The 20,902-nt window shown below is 39.6% G+C and overlaps 1 protein-coding gene across 1 annotated transcript in view; it reads left to right on the top strand.

Annotated features, from left to right (window-relative positions):
* NOX1 (NADPH oxidase 1) overlaps positions 1-20,902 on the top strand; it is a 34,829-nt gene that overhangs the window by 12,341 nt on the left and 1,586 nt on the right. The window contains 13 exon segments of the mRNA XM_082377652.1: positions 606-658; positions 660-737; positions 971-1,047; positions 1,385-1,530; positions 1,634-1,815; positions 1,902-2,034; positions 13,230-13,322; positions 14,045-14,047; positions 14,050-14,214; positions 14,218-14,282; positions 14,498-14,660; positions 15,085-15,231; positions 15,427-15,551. Of these exon segments, the coding sequence (XP_082233778.1) occupies positions 606-658; positions 660-737; positions 971-1,047; positions 1,385-1,530; positions 1,634-1,815; positions 1,902-2,034; positions 13,230-13,322; positions 14,045-14,047; positions 14,050-14,214; positions 14,218-14,282; positions 14,498-14,660; positions 15,085-15,231; positions 15,427-15,551 (1,430 nt within the window).

Below are 20,902 nucleotides of genomic sequence, written 5' to 3'. Positions count from 1 at the left end.
ATCAGGTTGGAATTTTGTTCTTAGAAGTTCTCCCTTCTCAAATCTCTACCTAAGTTTAAAATTTTTGCTCTGAGGGGTTCATTCATTTTGCCAGTTTTATTCAATTATTAAAGAGATCTTAAATATAAATGGTTAATTTTTTATTGTTTTTATTACATGATTATTACATGCTTATAATTGCAACATTAGAAAATATAGAAAAGAGGAAAAATAGTTACCGTCTGTAATTATAACTCAAAATATCTAAGCTTTATTTAAAGTGCAAATAAAATATATATGATCTTCAAGATTGTTTTACAAGTGACAAACTAAAATCATAATTGAGTGTATTAAGCAAAAATCCTCGTAAAGTATTACATTCATAGAATTGATTTGTTAACATTAAATCTTGTTCTCTTTCATATTGATAAATATATAGTCAAACATTTCCAAACCACTGTCATGAGGATTTCTCAATTCAATGTTAAGTTCAGCAAATTTTCTGTCATTTGTAAACAGAGATTTTGGACTGATTGTCCAGGTCTCAGGCAAGGGGACTGGGCCCATGCTCACCTGCAAGATGAGGAGATGAAGCAGCTAATGGTTTCTTCTCTCCTCTGTTCTAGTCGGCATTGGCCTGGGCCCGAGCCTCTGCTCGCAACTTGCATTTTAACAGCATGCAGCAAGATCCTGCTTCCCGTGTGTCGAAATTTGCTGTCCTTCCTGAGAGGCACCTGCTCACTGAGTCCCAGCCACTTGTAGGTCAACTTTCACATTAAAGACAAGAGACTCTTGACGTCTCAGTAGGACAGCTCAACACCAAGCCCCTAGGAATGGAAGCCAGGGGTCTCCTTTGGTAACCAAGGGGGTGAGCAAGAGTGGGTGTGTATTGGCATACTCTATGTAAGACATGTTGGTTATGGGTTAGCAAATTTCATAAAGCTGCCTGGATACACCTCATCTTGATCATTTTACATTTGTCGTTTTGTAGGCGCACCCCGGGAAAGCAACTGGATCACAACCTCACCTTCCACAAGCTGGTAGCATATATAATCTGCCTACACACAGGTAACTGGGCAAACGATGAAACTGCAGGCTCCCGGACATTCAGAATCTAGTTTCATTCATCCACGCATATAAACATTCAAAATATATTTATTGAACACCTGGCACTATTTGCCAGGCACTATTCTAAACCTGCTTTCATGGAATTTACATTCTATTCCTTTGGGGACAGAGTGAGTATAAAAAAGATCTTGATTCTCTCTGTAATCATTATTGGGCACCTTCTGTGTACTCACCATTCTGCTTGGCACTGTATATAGGATCCTCCTCTTCTAGTGGGGCATGCCTGCCATGATGTTTCTGAGACAACTCTCACATTCCTTTCCATCTTTTCATTTAGCTATTCACATCACCACACACCTGTTTAACTTTGAACGATATAGCAGAAGCCGACAGGCCACAGATGGATCCCTTGCTTCCATTCTCTCCAACCTATCTCATCAGGAGAAAGATTCTTGGCTAAATCCCATCCAGTCCTCAAACACGGTGAGTTGACTCAAGGGCAAAGCACCTGGAATCTGGTCATGAGCAGGAAAGGCATGGTGTCCCTGGTGGAAATTGTGTCAGGCTGAAATTTCTCCTTTCATAGACAATGGAGTATGTGACATTCACCTACACTGCTGGTGTCACTGGAGTGATCATCACAATAGCTCTGGTTCTCATGGTGACTTTAGCTATGGAATTTATCCGGAGGAGTTATTCTGAGGTCTTCTGGTATACACACCATATTTTTATCATGTACTTCATTGGCTTAGGGATTCATGGCCTTGGGTAAGGTCCTCAAACTCCCATTTTCATGCCCCAATTCCTGACCTTGCGTAATTCTTTGCCACATATTGTCTTTTTGTCTGTCTCAGTGGACTTGTCCGGGATCAAACAGAAAAGAACATGGATGAGAATCATCCTCACAGGTGTGCAGAGTTTCTTGAGAAGTGGAGCGATCCTGACTCCCACTGCAAGCCTCCCCAATTTGAAAGGCTCCCCGCTGAGGTAAGACCAGGACAAGGATAGTAGATTCCTGTTAGGAGCTCTTATTGTTATTGTTATTATTACTCTTCTTATTATAACCATTATTAGCTCAGCCTGGTGCTGGCTCCTATGGAGGACATATGCTATACGTTATTCATCTTCTGACTGAAGGCTTGTACCCTTTGACCAGCATCTCCCCATTTCCCCCACCTTCCAGCTCCTTACTACTTTCTGTTTCCGAGTTCAACTTTTTTTCTTTTTTTTAAATTGAAGTATAATTGACTTACAATATTATAGTAGTTTCAAGTGTACAACAGAGTGATTTGGTATTTTTATACATTACAAAATGATCACCATAATCTGTCACCATACAAAGTTATTAAAATATTACTGACTATATTCCCCATGCTGTACATTACATCCCTTTGACTTATAACTGAAAGTTTGTACCTTTTAATCTCTCTCACCTATTTCACTCATTGCCCCCCTCCATCTCCCCTCTGGCACCACCAGTCTCTTCTCTGTATCTACGAGTCTCTTTCTGTTTTGTTATGTTTGTTCATTTGTTTTGTTTTTTAGATTCCACGTGTAAGTGAAATCGTAAGGTATTTGTCTTTCTCTGACTTATTGCACTTTGCATAATACCCTCAGGATCTGTCCATGTTGTTGCAAATGGCAAGATTTCATTCTATTTTATGGCTGAGTAATATTCTATTATGTGTGTACATATATATAATATTCCATTATATATATATATGTCACATTTTCTTTATCCATTCATCTATCAATGGACACTTGGTTGCTTCCGTATCTTGGTTATTGTAAATAATGATGCAATGGACATAGGGATGCATATATCTTTTCAAATTAGTGTTTTTGTTTACTTTGGAAAAATACAGTTGACCCTTGAACAACCCAGGGGTTAGGAGTGACAATCCTGGAAAGACAAAAGTCTGTGTATAACTTTACAGCTGGCCTTTATCCACGTTTTGGCATCAGCAGACTCAATGAACCACAGATCTTGTAGTACTATAGTATGTATTTATTGAAAAAAATCTGCATATAAATGAACATGTGCAGTTCAAACTCGTGTTGTTCAAGGGTCAACTGTACCCAGAAGTGGAATTGCTAGCTCCTATGATAGTTCTATTTTTAATTTTTTGAGGAACTGCCATACTGTTTTACATAATGGCTGCACCAATTTACACTCCCTCCAACAGTGCACAAGGATTCCCTTTTCTCCACATTCTCACCAACACTTATTTGTTGTCTTTTTTATAATAGCCATTTTGAAAACTGTAAGGTGATATCTCATTTTGGTTTTGATTTGCATTTCTCTGATGATTTAGTGATATTGTGCATCATTTCATGTGTCTGTTGGCCATCTGTATGTCTTTTTTTTTTTTTTTTTTTTTAGAAATTCACGTTCTTTTATTTATTTATTTATGACTGTGTTGAGTCTTCGTTTCTGTGCGAGGGCTTTCTCTAGTTGCGGCAAGCGGGGACCACTCTTCATCGCGGTGCGCAGGCCTCTCACCATCGCGGCCTCTCTTGTTGTGGAGCACAGGCTCCAGACGCGCAGGCTCAGCAATTGTGGCTCACGGGCCCAGTTGCTCCGTGGCATGTGGGATCTTCCCAGACCAGGGCTCGAACCCGTGTCCCCTGCATTGGCAGGCAGATTCTCAACCACTGCGCCACCAGGGAAGCCCTGTATGTCTTTTTTTGAAAAATGTCTATTCAGGTCCTCTGCCCATTTTTTAATCGGGTTGTTTGTTTGATGTTGAGTTATATGAGTTCTTTGTATATTTTGGATATTAACCCTTTATTGGATATATCATTTGCAAATATCTTCTCCCATTCAGTAGGCTGTCTTTTCGTTTTGTTGATAGTTCCCTTCACTGTGCAAAAGCTTCTTATTTGATATAGTCCTATTAGTTTATTTTTGCTTTTGTTTCCCTTGCCTGAGGAGACGTATCAAAAAAATATTGCTAAGACTGATGTCAAAGAACATACTGCCTGTTTTCTTCTAGGAATTTTACAGTTTCAGGTCTTACATTGAAGTCTTTAATTCATTTCGAGTTTATTTTTATTTATAGTGTAAGAGAGTAGTCCAATTTGATTCTTTTCCCTGTAGCTGTCCAGTTTTCCCAACACCATTTATTGGAGAGGCTATCTTTTCCCCATTGTATGATCTGGCCTCCTCTGTCATAGATTAATTGACCATCTAAGTGTGGGTTTATTTCTGGGCTCTCTATTCTGCTCCATTGACCTATGTGTCTGTTTTCATGCCAGTATCATACTTTTTTGATTACTGTAGCTTTATAGTGTAGTTTGAAACCTGGGAGCTCTAGCTTTGTTCTTCTTTCTCAAGACTATTTTGGTTATCCAGGGTCTTTTGTGTTTCCATACATATTTTAGAATTATTGTTCTAGTTCTGCAAAAAATGCCATTAGTATTTTGGTAGGGATTGCATTGAATCTGTAGATTGCCTTGGGTAGTATGGTCTTTTTAGCAATAATAATTCTTCCAATCCATGAGCACGGTATATCTTCCCATGTATCGTGTCCTCTTGAATTTCTTTCATCAATGTCTTATAGTTTTCTGAGTATAGGTTTTTTATACCTCTTTGTTTAGATTTATTCCTAGGTGTTTTATTCTTTTTGATGCCATTGTAAATGGGATTGTTTCTTCATTTCTGTCTCTGATAGTTCATTTTTAGTGTATGGAAACACAACAGATTTCTGTATATTAATTTCATACCCTGAAACTTTACTCAATTAATTTATTAGTTCTAATAGTTTTTTAGTGGGGTCTTTAGAGTTTTCTATATATATTATTATGTCATCTACAAACAGTGACAGCTTTACTTCTTTCTTTCCAATTTGGATACCTTTTATTTATTTCTCTTGTCTGCTGTGGCTAACAATTCCAATACTATGTTGAATGAAAGTGGCGAGAGTGGGCATCCTCATCTTGTTCCCGATCTTAGAGAAAATACTTTAAGGCTTTCACCAGTGAGTATGATGCTGGCTATAGATTTGTCATATATGGCATTTATTTTGTTGAGGCATGTTCCCTCTATACACATTTTGTTAAGAGTTTTTATCATAAATGGATGTTGAATTTTATCAAAAGCTTTTTTGCATCTATTGAGATAATCATATAATTTTTATTCTTCAATTTGTTAATGTGGTGTATCACATTGATTGATTTGTGGATATTGAACCATTCTTGCATCCCTGGGATGAGTCCCACTTGACCATGGTGTATGATCCTTTTAATGTGTTGTTGGATTCTGTTTGCTAGTATTTTGTTGAAGATTTTTGCATCTACGTTTATCAGTGATATTGGCCTGTAACTTTCTTTTTTTTGTGGTGCCTGGTTTTGGTATTAGGGTGATGCTGGCCTTACAGAATGCATTCAGAATTGTTCCTTCTTCTGTGATTTTTTGGCATAATTTGAGAAGGGTAGGTGCTAACTCTTCTTCAGGTGTTTAGTAGAATTCACCTATGAAGCCATCTGGTCCTAGACTTTTGTTTGTTTGGAGGTTTTTTTTTTTTTTTACTACTGATTCAGTTTCATTACTGGTAATCAGTCTGTTCATATTTTCTATTTCTTCCTGATTCAGTCCTGGGAGATTGTATGTTTCTAGGAATTTATCCATTTCTTCTAGATTGTCCATTTTATTAGCATATAATAATTTTTTTATAGTAATCTCCTATGATCTTTTATATTTCTATGGTATCAGTTGTAAATTTTCTTCTTTCATTTCTGATTTCATTTACTTAGGCCCACTCTTTTTTTCTTGATGAGTGTGGTTAAAGGTTTATCAGTTTTGTTTATCTGTTCAAAGAACCAGCTCTCAGTTTCATTGATTATTCTTCAGTCTCTATTTCATTTGTTTCCACTCTGATCTTTACTGGTGCTAAGCTCGTTTAGCTTTTGCCTGACTGTAAAACTCTTTATCTGTTCTTCAAATCTGAATGATAGCCTTGTCAGGTAGAGTATTCTTGGTTGTAGGTTTTTTCTTTTCATCACTTTGAATATACAGTGCCACTTCTTCTGGCCTGCAAAGTTTTTGCTGAAAAGTTAGGTGCTAGTCTTATGGAAGTTCCCTTGTACATAACTAGTTCCTTTTCTCTTGCTGCTTTTAAGATTCTCTCTTTATCTTTAATTTTGCCATGTTAATTATAATGTGTCTTGGTGTGGACGTCTTTGAATTCATCTTGTTTGGGACTCTCTGTGCCTCCTGGACCTGGATGTCTGCTTCCTTCCCCAGGTTAGGGAAGTTTTCAGCTATTATTTCTTCAGATAAGTTCTCTGCCCCTTCCTCTCTCTCTACTTCTCTGAGACCTGTATATTGCAAATGTTAGCATGCTTGATGTGGTCCCAGAAGTCTCTTAAGCTCTCCTCATTTTTTTATTCTTATAGGCTTTTTAATATACATACATATTCAGACATATGTATCTAGTTTTTTGTGGTTTTTAATAATGGAACAATTCTGTAGTACTTGTTTGATTCCTGATTTTCAAGAAAACCATATATCTTGAGCATCTTTTCAGGTCAATATAGCCCTATATCATTTTTTTCTCCTCATTTTTTAAAATTCTTTTTTCTGTTTAGCTTCAGTGATTTCCATTACTCTGTCTTCCAGTGTACTGATCTGTTCCTCTGTATCATCTAATCTACTGTTGATTCCTTCTGGTGTATTTTTTATTTCAGTTATTTTATTTCAGCTCTATTTGGTTCTACTTTATATTTTCTAACTCTTTGTTAAAACTTCTCAGTGTTCATTTTTTATTTTCCTGAGTGTGTTGAGCATCTTTGTGATCATTACCTTGAATTCTTTATCAGGTAGATTACTTATCTCCACTTTGCCTAGTTCTTCTGGGGTTTTGTCTTGTTCATTTGTCTGGAAGATATTCCTCTGTCTCCCCATTTTGCCTAATTGTTTATTTCTGTGTATTAGATAGGTCAGTTACATTTCCCGATCTTGGAGAAGTGGCCTTATGTAGGAGACATCCTATGGGGCCCAGTAGCACACTCCCCTCTGATCACCAGAGCTATATGCTGTTATGGGTGCCACCTATGTGAGCTGCATGGGCTCTTCTGTTGTGATGAGGCTGACTACTGTGGGCATACTGGTAAGCATGACTGGCCTCTGGCCACATTGGCTGCCAGGCCCTGCCTCTTGTAGTGGCTGCCAACCTGCTGGGTGGCTGGGTCCCTGTGTGGCTGCCTTCATAGTCTGGGGGTCCTAGGGCTGGTGCCAGATTGCTGTTGGGTGGGACCATGTCCCAGTGTGACTGTCTTTGCAGCTGGGGGAGCTCCAATGCCGGCCCACTGGTGGGTGGGTAAGCTCCCAGCACTAATAGGCTAGAGGGAGGACTCCAAAATGGCACTTGCCAACACCAGTGTTCTAGTGGTAGAACGAGCTCCCCCAAATGGTTGCCACCAGTATCTATATCCCAGTGGTTGGGCTCCAATGACCTCCTGCCTCTCCAGGAGGCTCTCCAAGATCAGCAGGTGGTCTGACCCAGGCTCCTTTCAAACAGCTGTTTCTGCCCTGGGTCCTAGAGCATGTGAGATTTTGTATACACCCTTTAAGAGTGGAGACTCTATTTCTCACAGCCCTCTGGGCCTCCCAAAAAGTAAGCCCCAGTGGCCTCCAAAGCCAAAATTTCAGGGGCTCGTGCAAAACCGCAGTCTGGGGAGCCCAGTGTGGGCCTCAGACCCCTCCCTCCTTGAGGAGAACCTCTGCAATTGTAATCATCCTCCCGTTTGTGGGTCACCCACCTGGGGGTATGGGTCTTGACTATAACACAACTCCACCCCTCCTAGCCATCTCGTTTTGGTTATTTCTTTATATTTTTAGTTGTGGAAAATCTTTTCTGCTGGTCTTCAGGTCATTCTCATAGATAGTTGCTCTGTAAATATTTGTAATGTTCGTGTGCGTGTGGGAGGAGGCAAGCTCAGGGTTTTCCTACTCCACCATCTTGGCCACAGCCCGCTGCCTTGTGATTTTATAAAATACCAACAAGAACCCTCTGAAGGAAGGTCCTCTCCTCAACTCCTGGATGGGGAACCTGAGGCTCGGGGAGCTTAGTGCCCTATTTTGCCATATGTCATTGGCAGAGGTCACACGGGAAGCCCCCTCAATTTATTTTTAAAACCATTCTTGAAGTTGGCTTTCTTTGGTATTGTAAGAACATGCCTGGAAATTATTGTTAGATAATGGATGATCAATAAACTGGATTCCAGGGAACTTAAGGTGTGCCTCAAGGTAATTGCCATGGATATTACGCTTTACCTTTGCTTGTTCATAAAATATGTTAGACTGAGGAAGAAATGGAAGGGAAAGGTTGATTTGTGGTGTCTTAAAGTGCTCTGAGGATGATTAAAGTCTTTAAATCATATGCAGAATTAAGAGCAATAGCTCTGTCCTCATGTAGAAAGAGAAAAATGTTTTTTGAAAACCCCCTGTGACTTCCTTGGTGGTGCAGTGGTTAAGAATCCGCCTGCCAATGCAGGGGACACGGGTTCAAGCCCTGGTCCGGGAAGATCCCACATGCCGCAGAGCAACTGAGCCCATGCACCACAACTACTGAGCCCGCGTGCCACAACTACTGATGCCCACGTGCCTAGAGCCTGTGTTCTGCAACTAGAGAAGCCACCACAATGGGAAGCCCACGCACCACAACTAAGAGTAGCCCCCGCTTGCTGCAACTAGAGAAAGCCCACTCACAGCAATGAAGACCCAACACAGCCAAAAATTAATTAATTTAAAAAAAAAGAAAGAAAGAAAGAAAGAAAATCCCCTAAAGTTGACATTGCAAATCAGTTGGGAAAAAAGATACATTATTCAATACTTTTCTTTACAATAATAGGATAGACATCTAGGAAAAAAAGCTGTCTCTTTATTCCACACTTTACAGTAAAATATGGTTAAGGATGCATGGATCAAGGGTTTAAATGTTGAAAAAAAAGAAAGAAATCATAAAAGCACCCTAAGACCACATGCGAATCTTTTCCTAATACTGGAGTGTTAGTATAAATACTCTAAATAATATTTTTAGAAAGCTCGAAGCCAGAAAAGGAAAGAAAATATATATTTTTATTCAAATTTATTTATTCTCTCCCTCTCTCTCTCCATCCATACATACATATATATTTTTTTATGGCAAAAAAAAAAACCATCATAAATAAAGACAGGTAACAAATTACTGAGTAGGAAAAGTATTTACAGTTCACAGACCGTGAATTAATTTCCTAATATACAAATATAGAGGTCAATAAGAAAAAGTCTAACAACCTGATTTAAAAAAAAGATGTAGAAGATATGAACAGAGTGATCACAGTAATAAACCTAACAGATTAGCAAAGATCAAAGAGTTTGCTCATGTGCTGTGTTGGTAATGCTCTCAAGCATTGCTGGTGAGCATCTAAAATATGCTTGCAAATGTGTTAAATTACATGTATTAGGTTATTCATTGAAGCATTGCTTGATAGAACAAAAGATTGGAAATAAGTGCCCATCAATAGGGGACTAGTTAAATTACAGGACTTTCCTACAATGGCATACTCTGTAACCATTGAAAATAAAAAGGTAGCTTTCTAGATGTGAATATGGACCAGTCTCTAAGATGTTAAATGAAAAAAAGTCAGGGCAGTATGTATGCTCTGCTACCATTTGTACTTAATGTAATATTATCATTTAAATGCATATTCTCCAAAAGGATTCACAAAATAATAATACTGACTGCCTTGGGGAGCTGAGGGGAGCAGTGGAAGGGAGATTTACTTTTTATTGTATACCCTTTTGTACTTTGAAATTTTGTGACATATACGTGTATTACCTGTTATAAAAATAATTTTAAAAGGACATACCTGATATATGTTAATAGCACATTTCATTTCTAAAGTCAGTGGAACTTGTAGGCTATGACCAGACACCTTTTATATTATTTGACCAGTAAGAGGTCCTTAAAGACAAGAAGCTATAACGCTTGACTAGTCCCTTACTAGCTAAGGCAATTAATCCCCTGTCTTACCTTGCACATCAGCTTCTATCCCTTTCCCATCTATTACCTGAGATAAAGGTATAGTTGGCCTATTTGGAGGTATACTTAGAACTCAGGGGTTGCTTTGAATAGTCATGTAATACCACAAGGGAGAGAATACCGGTTTTGCCATCTGTTTGAATGTATTGGTTTGTTTCTTCCATAAACACAAAATACACAAAAATACTCTCTCCACATTCTCCCCATTTAAAAATTATAAAAATAATACATGCTTATTGTAGAAAGTTTGGAAAACACAGAAAAATGTTTAGAAGAAAATTAAAATTTCACAGAAAAGTAATAACTTTTTTCCTTTAGTCTATATCATGGATCCTTTCCTATATTGTCAAGCATTCTACTGAAACTTTTTTTTTTTTTTTTGCTGCACCACACAGCATGAGGGATCTTCAGTCCCGACCAGGGATTGAATCCATGCCCCCTGCATTGGGAGTGTGGAGTCCTAACCACTGGACCACCAGGGAAATCCCTGAAGAATTTGTTTTAAAAATGCCATATGTTATACCATTTTTGTCATTTTTTTCTACATGATCATTTTTAATGACCTTGAGGGTATTATGCTAAGTGAAATAAGTCAGACAGAAAAAGACAAATACTGTATGATCTCACTTATATATGGACTCTAAAAAAAAAGGCTCATAGATACAGAGAACAGATTGGTGGTTACCAGAAGCAGGGATTGGGGTGTAGGCGAAATGGGTGAAGGTAGTGAAAAGGTACAAACTTCCAGTTATAAAATGTCCTGAGGATCTAATGTACAGCATGGTGACTATAATTAATAATACTCTACTGCATATTTGAAAGGTGCCAAGAAAGTAGATCTTAAAATTTCTCATCACAAGAAAAAAAATTTTTTTGTAACCATGCATGGTGAGAAAGGTTAACTGGAATTATTGTGGTGATCATTTTGCAATATATACAAATATTGAATCATTATGTTGTGCACATGAAACTAATATATGTCAGTTATATCTCTATACAAAAAAATAAATAAAAATTAAGAAAAGACAGTTTGGTATTAGCCAAAAAAATCTGTATGATATGCCACTTTTTTTAAAAAATAAATTTATTTATTTCTTTATGGCTGCGTTGGGTCTTTGTTGCTGCACGCGGGCTTTCTCTAGTGGCGGTGAGCAACAGCTACTTTTCGTTGTGGTGCGCAGCCTTCTCACTGCTGTGGCTTCTCTTGCTGCAGAGCACGGGCTCTAGGCACGTGGGCTTCAGTAATTGTGGCACACGGGGTCAGTAGTTGTGGGTCGCGGGCTCTAGAGCGCAGGCTCAGTAGTTGTGGCGCACGGGCTTAGTTGCTCCACGACATGTGGGATCCTCCCAGACCAGGGCTTGAACCCGTGTCCCCTGCATTGGCAGGTGGATTCTTAGCCACTGTGCCACCAGAGGAGTCCGATATGCCATTTTTGTCATTTTTTTCTTAGTAAATAAGGGGTCATGACTATACTTATATACTTTGTGCACACCTTAATTATTCTTTTATGCTCCATTTCCTAGAAGTAAAATTCCTGTGTCAAAGAGAAGGAAGGCTTTCAAGGCTGTTGAGATGTTTTGCCAAATTGCTCTCTGGGAAGATGCTACTTATTTGTACTTCCCCCAGGTGCACATGTGAATGTGTCTATTTCCCTGCATCCCACTTAATGGTGGGCATTATTGTTTGAAACTGCTTTCCAATTTGAGATGCTAAAATGCTATTTTGTTTTAATATTCATTTTCTCTGATTACTTTCAAAGCTAACATTTTTTTCCCACATTGGTGATTAGCCACTTTTTAAAAAAATTTATTTTTGGCCACACCCCACAGCATGCAGAACTTCCCCGACCAGGGATCAAACCCGTGCCCCCTGCACTGGAAGCACGGAGTCCAAACCACTGGACCACCAAGGAGGTCCTAGCCACTTCTTAAATATATTTCTTTCATGTCTTCTGAATTCAGCTGGGGATTTTTTCCAAATAAGAAGTAGCATCAAATTGTATTATACCCACTCTCCGATTTACTGGCCCCGTCTCTGCCCCTTTCCTCCCCAGAGATACCCAAGAAAGTATCTTGCCTGAAACAGCATAAGAAACCTCATTCCACACAGTTCCAATGTATTGTGATTGAGCAGTTGGGCAAAAAAGAACATGACTTAGCACTGCTAGGAAATACATTTTTAGTAGCTCCTGTGCATATAGAAGCAAACTGCTGCCTTTGAGAAGATCTCAGGGATAGAGAGGCTGCTTTAAAAAAAAAAGTATACAAGATAAAAAGTGTTTTACTATGTTAGATGTTTTGAGCACCTGAAAAAAGAGGTGATGGATAAATACCAAGTTTTATATATTACTGTTACCAATAGTGTCAGCCACACACTTTCCCTTTTTTGTTTGTTTTGTTTTTAATCATCTGCTGCTATTTCACATCTACCTTCTCTGGTGGTTTTTCAGATTGGACAAGTTGTCCTGGAAGATAGTCTTAGATTCTTAAAATTAAACTTTAAATATAATTTAAGAATATATATAATTACCATGTATTTTATTTCTGTGCTTTTCTCTTGCTTCCTGGTGAGACCTGTAAGATTTCAGGAAATGATCTGCTTTATGAGTAACAGATTAGCAAACAAAACCATTGTGGATTACTCCTTTCCATTTCCGGCTTCAAGCTTTGGTGAAATTAGCCGCTTAATAATGATACACATCAGAGAACTCAGTAAGTATTTATTGAATGAAGGAACGAACTGCTACACAAACAAATCCTAGAGAAGAGATTAATGTGTAACCTCACTTTTTTTTTTAAATTGGGAGGGTTTGTTTTTGTTTTTGTTTTTTAACTTTTGGGTTTTATTTATTTATTTATTTATGGCTGTGTTGGGTCTTCGTTTCTGTGCGAGGGCTTTCTCTAGTTGCGGCGAGCGGGGGCCACCCTTCATCACGGTGTGCGGGCCTCTCACTATCGCGGCCTCTCTTGTTGCGGAGCACAGGCTCCAGACGCGCAGGCTCAGTAGTTGTGGCTCACGGGCCCAGTTGCTCCGCGGCATGTGGGATCTTCCCAGACCAGGGCTCGAACCCATGTCCCCTGCATTGGCAGGCAGACTCTCAACCACTGCGCCACCAGGGAAGCCCTAACCTCACTTTTTATTGTCTCTGTGTGCAGTCTTGGAAGTGGATCCTTACACCAGTCATTATTTACATCTTTGAAAGGATCCTCCGATTTTATCGCTCCCAGCAGAAGGTTGTGATTACCAAGGTAAAGAATATGCACTTTCTTCTTGCTCTGCTAAGAGTTGTGTTCTTCCTGATTATAGAAATAAATTGCCACGTTGTCACCTTGACGGGAATAAAAAAGAATTTGAGGGCAATATATTTGAGTTCCTCCAGAGCTGGACAGAGCTGGAAAGAGAGGTTTGGCAGAAGTCATCAGCATGGGTCTATGTCAGAAGCTGCAAACAGGCAGTCTGCGCCATATCTAGCCCACAGACATATTTTGTTTGGCACACACCCTGATTGTTTAGAAAGTCAAATTGGTTGCTAACATTTAGAAATCTGGATGGAGGCTTTCACATTTAAAAAATGGCATTTCTTGTTGCTTTTCCAGCCTACCCAGTTACAGCACAGGGAATTATATTCAATATCTTGCAATAACCTATAATGGAATATAATCTGAAAATAATAACTGAATCACTATGCTGTACACCTGAAACTAACACAATATTGTAAATCAACCATGCTTCAATTTTTAAAAGTGGCATTTCTGGCTTCTCTTGAAGAATCAGGCAACCTGATAGTGCTGAGTCTTGGCTCCGTAGTGCGACCATTGTCTGGACTTGGTAACTGCTGCCCCCTTTAGAAAAGACTTGTGTTCGCAATTTACGGCCATCACCAGCTCTCCAGCTTTACTTATTTACTTTATCTGCCTGCCCCTGTCGCCATTTGAATTTGCCTCCTTTGGCCTCTGTGCTTTATTCATAGGATGAGTCATGCACCCATCCAAAGTTTTGGAATTGCAGATGCACAAGCATGGCTTCAGCATGGAAGTGGGACAGTATATTTTTGTTAATTGCCCCTCAGTCTCTTACCTGGAGTGGCATCCTTTTACCCTGACCTCTGCTCCAGAGGAAGACTTCTTTTCCATTCATATCTGAACAGTGGGGGACTGGACAGAAAATCTCATAAGGGCTTTTGAACAACAGAATTCACCAGTTCCCAGGTAGGTCCTTAAGAGCAGCAGAGACCCAGACCAGAACGCAGACAAGCAGAGAAGAGAAAGCAATTCCGCATTGAAACTTAAGTCTGGTACAATGGAGTATGATTAAAATAAACAGGTAGCAATCAGCTGTGGAACAGCTCTGCCTCTGGGAGGATTTTTGAGGTTGTGGGTGGAGGTGAGACTTCACTTGCCCTTTGTTTTTTGCCTTCTGCCAGGATCAAGGTGAATGGTCCCTTTGGCACTGTCAGTGAGGATGTCTTCCAGTATGAAGTGGCTGTGTTGGTCAGAGCAGGAATTGGGGTCACCCCCTTTGCTTCCATCTTGAAATCCATCTGGTACAAATTCCAGAATGCAGATCACAACCTCAAAACACAAACGGTATGCTCCCGAACACCACTTATCATCTGGTCTGGGCCTGATAGGTCCATTGCTTTCATGGGCTAAGCTCTTTACAACTGGTAAGAGAGTAACCCCTCCCTGGAGTTATGAGAGTGAGTGATCACTTCTCCCTGCCAAGGCATCCGCTTCTACAGACTTACCATAAGAACTGGGTCTTCATTTTCAACTGGAGTTTAAAATCACCTTGAACTAAAGCTGATGTTGGAGTTCTCTTTCCATAAGGGGAGTTGTTAGGACTCTGGACATTAATGCCGCCTGAGGTCTGCTGTACTGTAGAGGTGATTTTTCCAGGTCACTCTTAGACTGGATCAACAAATATAGTGTATACGTACATAATCATGTCACCATAGTGCACATTGTAAAGGGCACTTAATAAGGCTATATTCTCTCTTGTTGATTCCAGATCTATTTCTACTGGATCTACAGGGAGACAGGTGCGTTTGCTTGGTTCAGTGACCTATTGGTTTCCCTGGAACAGGAGATGGAGGAATTAGGCAAAGTGGGTTTCCTAAACTACCATCTCTTCCTCACCGGATGGGACTGCAACTTTGTGAGTTCAAACAACAGACTAATTCCCAAGATGCAAGATGAATGTCACACGAAACATAATGCATGCTGATTAGAAATAATCATTTCTTATGATTTCCTACCTGTTCTCACCTTCACACCCAAGTTTAAAAGTGGCTGAAGGAAGAGGCAGCTATCAGGACCTGCTTTTTCTAACTTCCTATTTCTCTGACTCCAGGCTGGTCATGCGGCATTAAGCTTTGACAAGGCCACTGATATCCTTACAGGTCTGAAACAGAAAACCTCCTTTGGGAGACCTATATGGGACAATGAGTTTTCTACAATAGCTACCGCCCACCCCAAGTAAGTGTATTCTCCTCTAGTTACAGAATTGATTTTGCAGCACTGATTGATTTTGCAGATTTAGGTTTAGGAAATGTATTACAGCATGTTGAACACTCTTGGGAAAGGTCTCTGGGGCCAAAACTATTTGCACCAATCTTAGATTCTTGCTTAAAAGTGAGGAAATTTCCTGTGGCGTTTCAGCGAAATAAGGGTCTTGATCTTGTAATTGATGAGAAGGCATTTGTTGTCCCCACATTCATTCAAACAGTGAGGCAAAGAGACTCAGTTCTGGTTGTATTACCAAACAAAATAGAGAACGGGAACAATTCAAATGCACTGTTTTGGGCCAAAGCAATTCTGAGGAAAAAGAACAAAGCTGGAGGCATAACCCTCCCAGACTTTAGATAATACTACAAAGCTGCGGTAATCAAAACAGCTTGGTACTGGCACAAAAGCAGATATATAGATCAATGGAACAGAATAGAGAGCCCAAATCTTTAACCGTGGTCATTTTTAAGTCTTTTGTCATTTACAGACAGTTCTGGGTGTACTCTGATGATTTTGCAAATATGTTCCTATAAAAGGGTTTCATCTTCAAGAAATACATGGAAAAGACTCTGACAAGTACAGGTTTCTGGTAACGGACTGTACTGCTGAACTGAATGAATAAGCATTTTCAGAACTCTAATGAAAAACTGATGAACTCATAAAAGTGCTAACAAAAGATCAAGATGAAAAAAAAAATTAATTACATGGGACTGAGTGAACTGATGAGGATGAGTATAATTTTTGTGACTTTCTGTCTGAATTTAAAAAAAAAAAAAATTCCACAAGGACTCAGAGGCAAAGAATATACAAATCAATTTTCACTGCAAAGTAAAGGAGCTGTTACAGTGGAGGATTACTGGACTGAATGTCAATACTATGACATAGTATGAGTGTGTTTCATGTTTGGTAATTGCAATCATTGTTGCTTTTGTTGTGGTCATCCATGTACAATGCTTGGTGTCAGTCGATTTATCTCTTGTAAAAATAAAATACAGTGTGTGTGTGTGAAAAAAAAAAAAAAAGGAAAAAAAAAAAAAAGAATAGAGAGCCCAGAAATAAACCCACACACTTACGGCCAATTAATCTTCAACAAAGTAGGCAAGAATATACAATGGAGATAAGACAGTCTTTTCAGCAAGTGGTGTTGGGAAAGCTGGACAGCCTCATGTAAATCAATAAAGTTAGAACACTCCCTCACACTATACACAAAAATAAACTCAAAATGGCTTAAAGACTTAAATATAAGACATGACACCATAAAACTAGAAGAGAACCTAGGCAAAACATTCTCAGACATAAACTGTAGTAATATTTTCTTAGATCAGTCTCCCAAGGCAAAAGAAATAAAAGCAAAAATAAACAAATGGGACCTAATCAAACTTAAAAGCTTTTGCACAGTAAAGGAAACCATAAACAAAATGAAAAGACAACCTACAGACTGGGAGAAAATATTTGCAAGCAATGCAGCTGATGAGGGCTTACTTTTCAAAATATACAGACAGCTCATACCAGTCAATATCAAAAAAACAAAACAAAACAACCCTATCAAAAAATGGGCAGAAGACCTAAACAGACATTTCTCCAGAGAAGACATACAGATGGCCACCAGGCACATGAAAAGATGCTCAACATCGCTAATTGTTAGAGAAATGCATATCAAAACTACAATGAAGTTTCACCTCACACCAGTCAGAATGGCCATCATCAAAAAGTCTACAAGTAGTACATGCTGGAGAGGGTGTGGAGAAAAGGGAACCCTCCTACAGTGTTGGTGGGAATGTAAATTGGTGCAGCCCCTGTGGAAAACAGTATGGAGGTTTCTTTAAGAAACTAAAAATAGAGTTACCATATGATCCAGCAATCCCACTCCTGGGCATATATCCAGAGAAAACTCTAATGTGAAAAGATGCATGCACCCCAATGTTCATAGCAGCACTATTTACATGGAAGCAACCTAAATGTCCTTTGACAGATGAATACATAAAGAGGATGTGATACACACACACACACACACACACACACACACACACACACACACAATGGAATACTACTCAGGGACTTCCCTGGTGGTCCAGTGGTTAGGAATCCACCTTCCAATGCAGGGGACGTGGGTTCAATCCCTGGTTGGGGAACTGGGATCCCACATGCCACGGGGCAACTAAGCCCGTGTGCTGCAACTACTGAGCACGCGGGCCACAACTAGAGAGAAGCCTGAGCACCGCAATGAGGAGCCCCCATGCGCCGCAGTGGAGGATCCCACAAGCAGCAACGAAGATCCCGCATGCCGCAACCAAGACCAGACACAGCCAAAAAATAAATAATAAAATAAATAATTAAAAAATAATAAATTTCTTTCAAAAAAAAAGGAATACTACTCAGATAATGCCATTTGCAGCAACATGGATGGACCTAGAGATTATCGTACTAAGTGAAGTAAGTCAGACAAAGACAAATATTATATAATATCACTTATATGTGGAATCTAAAAAAATGGTACAAATGAACTTATTTACAAAACAGAAACGGAGTCACAGACATAGAAAACAAACTTATGGTTACCAAAGGGGAAAGGGGAGGGGGAGGGATAAATTGGGAGTACTGAATTAACAGATACACACCACTATATATAAAACAGATAACAAGGATTTACCATATACCACAGGGAAGTAATAACCTATAATGGAAAAGAATCTGAAGCTGTACACCTGAAACTAACACAATATTGTAAAAGTCAACTACAATTAAATTTTTTTTTTAGACTATCACAGAAGCCATGGTTTGTATGAAGATCCAATTATTTTTGAATTGTGTAGACTATTAGTAAGAAGGAATCCTTTTTTTTTTTTTTTTAAACAACAGCTCCTGTTTTTTTTTTAAATTTTTTTATTTATGTATTTATTTATGGCTGTGTTGGGTCTTCGTTTCTGTGCGAGGGCTTTCTCCAGTTGCGGCAAGCGGGGGCCACTCTTCATCGCGATGCGCGGGCCTCTCACTATCGCGGCCTCTCTTGTTGCGGAGCACAGGCTCCAGACGCGCAGGCTCAGTAATTGTGGCTCACGGGCCTAGTTGCTCCGCGGCATGTGGGATCTTCCCAGACCAGGGCTCAAACCCGTGTCCCCTGCATTGGCAGGCAGATTCTCAACCACTGCGCCACCAGGGAAGCCCCAATTAAATTTTTAAAAATGCATTGTTTTGGGCCTTAACGACCTCTACTTAAAGTAACAAGGGTTTGGAGTGTATTAACTAGTTAACTGATGACCTGACCTCAGTTTTCTGAGGGGTTCTGAGACATGCTAGAGCATGAAAATCAGCCATAAAATCAGCCATTCCAATGGGAAGATTAAGCTGATCGTATTAGGTAAATCCCTGGAACAAGTTGGCAGGTGAAGATCAATTCTACAAACATTATTGGTTACCTTCTATAGGGTGCAGCACACACTATTCTAAAAGATTTGGAGGTTGAAAGAAAAATAGGATATGGTTCTTGCCTTCAAGGAGCACACATTTTAACAAGAGATGCATATAATCAACTCAAGCAGAATAATGCACTCCATGAAGCAGGTACATGGACACGGAGGAAAAGTCTATGCCCATATGGGGTGATCAGGAAAGGCTTCAGGAAGGCAGTGGAGAGAACACTTACTGACTTGGATTCAGATGATCCTGGGTCCTACTGCTAGTTCTGACACTTTCTAGTTCTGGGACCTTGAGCTACAAAGCCCTCTCATCTTCAGATTCCTCATACGTAAAATGGGGGTTTATATTAGCAAGCGCCTGCTCTACTCACTTGCAGGATTGTCGTGAATAATAAGCAAGACAATACATAAAAAATGTTCTGTAAACTGTAAAACAGCATGTAAACAAAAGAGATTAATTATTGTGTCGGGTTGATCATAGTTGAAGTTGTATTAAGGAATGCATACATTATGTGGGAAGGGAGAAAGATGAGCCAGGGAAGAAGTAGGAGAATGTGTAGAAGCAGTATCACAGAAGCCAAGGGAGGAAATATTAGAGGAGCATTGTCAACAGGGTTGGAGGAGTGGCAGGGTCCAGGAAATGCTTACGTAGTTTAAGGATGATCTAAGCATATTTATGGACAGATCAGGAGCCAGTAGATAGGAATAAAATAAACATACAAAAGGGGAGAGAGGGCTAGGATGGCCATAATAAAAGGGCAATAACAAGAGTTGGCGAGGAAATGGGGAAATTGTAGGCAAGTTCCTCCCACGTTGCTTATGGGAATGTGAAACAGTGCAGCACTTTAGGAAAACTCTGGCATTTCCTCAAAATGTTAAACATAGAGTCATCACATGACCCAGCAATTTCACTCCTAAGTACATACCCAAGAGAAATGATATGTCCACACAAAAACTTGTATGTGAATGTATGTAAAATAGCCAAAAAGTGGTAACAACCCGTGTCCATCAACAGATGAATGGATAAACAAAACGTGGTATATTCACACAAAGGAATATTATTCAGCTGTAAAAAGGAATGAAGTATATTACATGCTACAACATGGAGGAACCTTGAAAACAGTATGCTAAGTGCAAGAAACCAGACACAAAAGGCCACATATTGTATGATTCCATTTATATGAAATGTTCAGAATAGGCAAATCTAGAGACAGAAAGTATACTTGATTGTCTAGGGCAGGGAGTGGGGGCGGTTGGGAGGAAATGGGGAGTGACTGCTAATGTGTATGGGCTTTCATTTTGGGAAGATGGAAATGTTCTTGGATTAGATCGTGGTGATGGTTGCACAACTTTGTGGTTATACTAAAAAGCACTACCTGCACACTCTAAAAGGGTGACTGTTAAGTCATGTGAATTATGTCTCAAGTAAAAAAGAGGGGAGAGGAAGGTATGAGGGAAGGAAGGACAGGGTGAGACCCAGAGCCTAGTTAGAAAGATTATCCTTGGCAATAAGAACCACCACCTCTTCAGTGTGAGAAAACACTGGATGGATTTAATGGCAGCTAACATATGCACTTGCTATGTGTCAGGCATTTTTCTAATTGCTTTACATATATTATTTTTGTTTAAACCTTCAAACAACCCTGTGAGGTGGATACTATTTTTATCCCATTTTACAGGGGGGAATATTGAAACACAGAGAGGTTAAGAAACTTGCCTAAAGTCACACAGCTGGGACAAATGTCAGAACAGGGATTGGAACCTAGACAGCCTGGTTCCAGAGTCTAGTACTTCATCAGTGCACTGCACTCCATCTCCTGAGTGTCTGTGCTCAATAGAATAGGCAAGGCTGAGTGCTGAGAGGGTTAAGGGTTGGGAGCATATTTGGGGCTTGCAAGCGGAAAA

The sequence above is a fragment of the Balaenoptera borealis genome (assembly GCF_965194805.1).
Source record: "Balaenoptera borealis genome assembly, chromosome: X".
In the NCBI taxonomy this organism is placed as follows: domain Eukaryota; kingdom Metazoa; phylum Chordata; class Mammalia; order Artiodactyla; family Balaenopteridae; genus Balaenoptera; species Balaenoptera borealis.
Note: the sequence above shows the minus strand (reverse complement) of the source record. Positions and strands in the feature narration are given on the sequence as shown.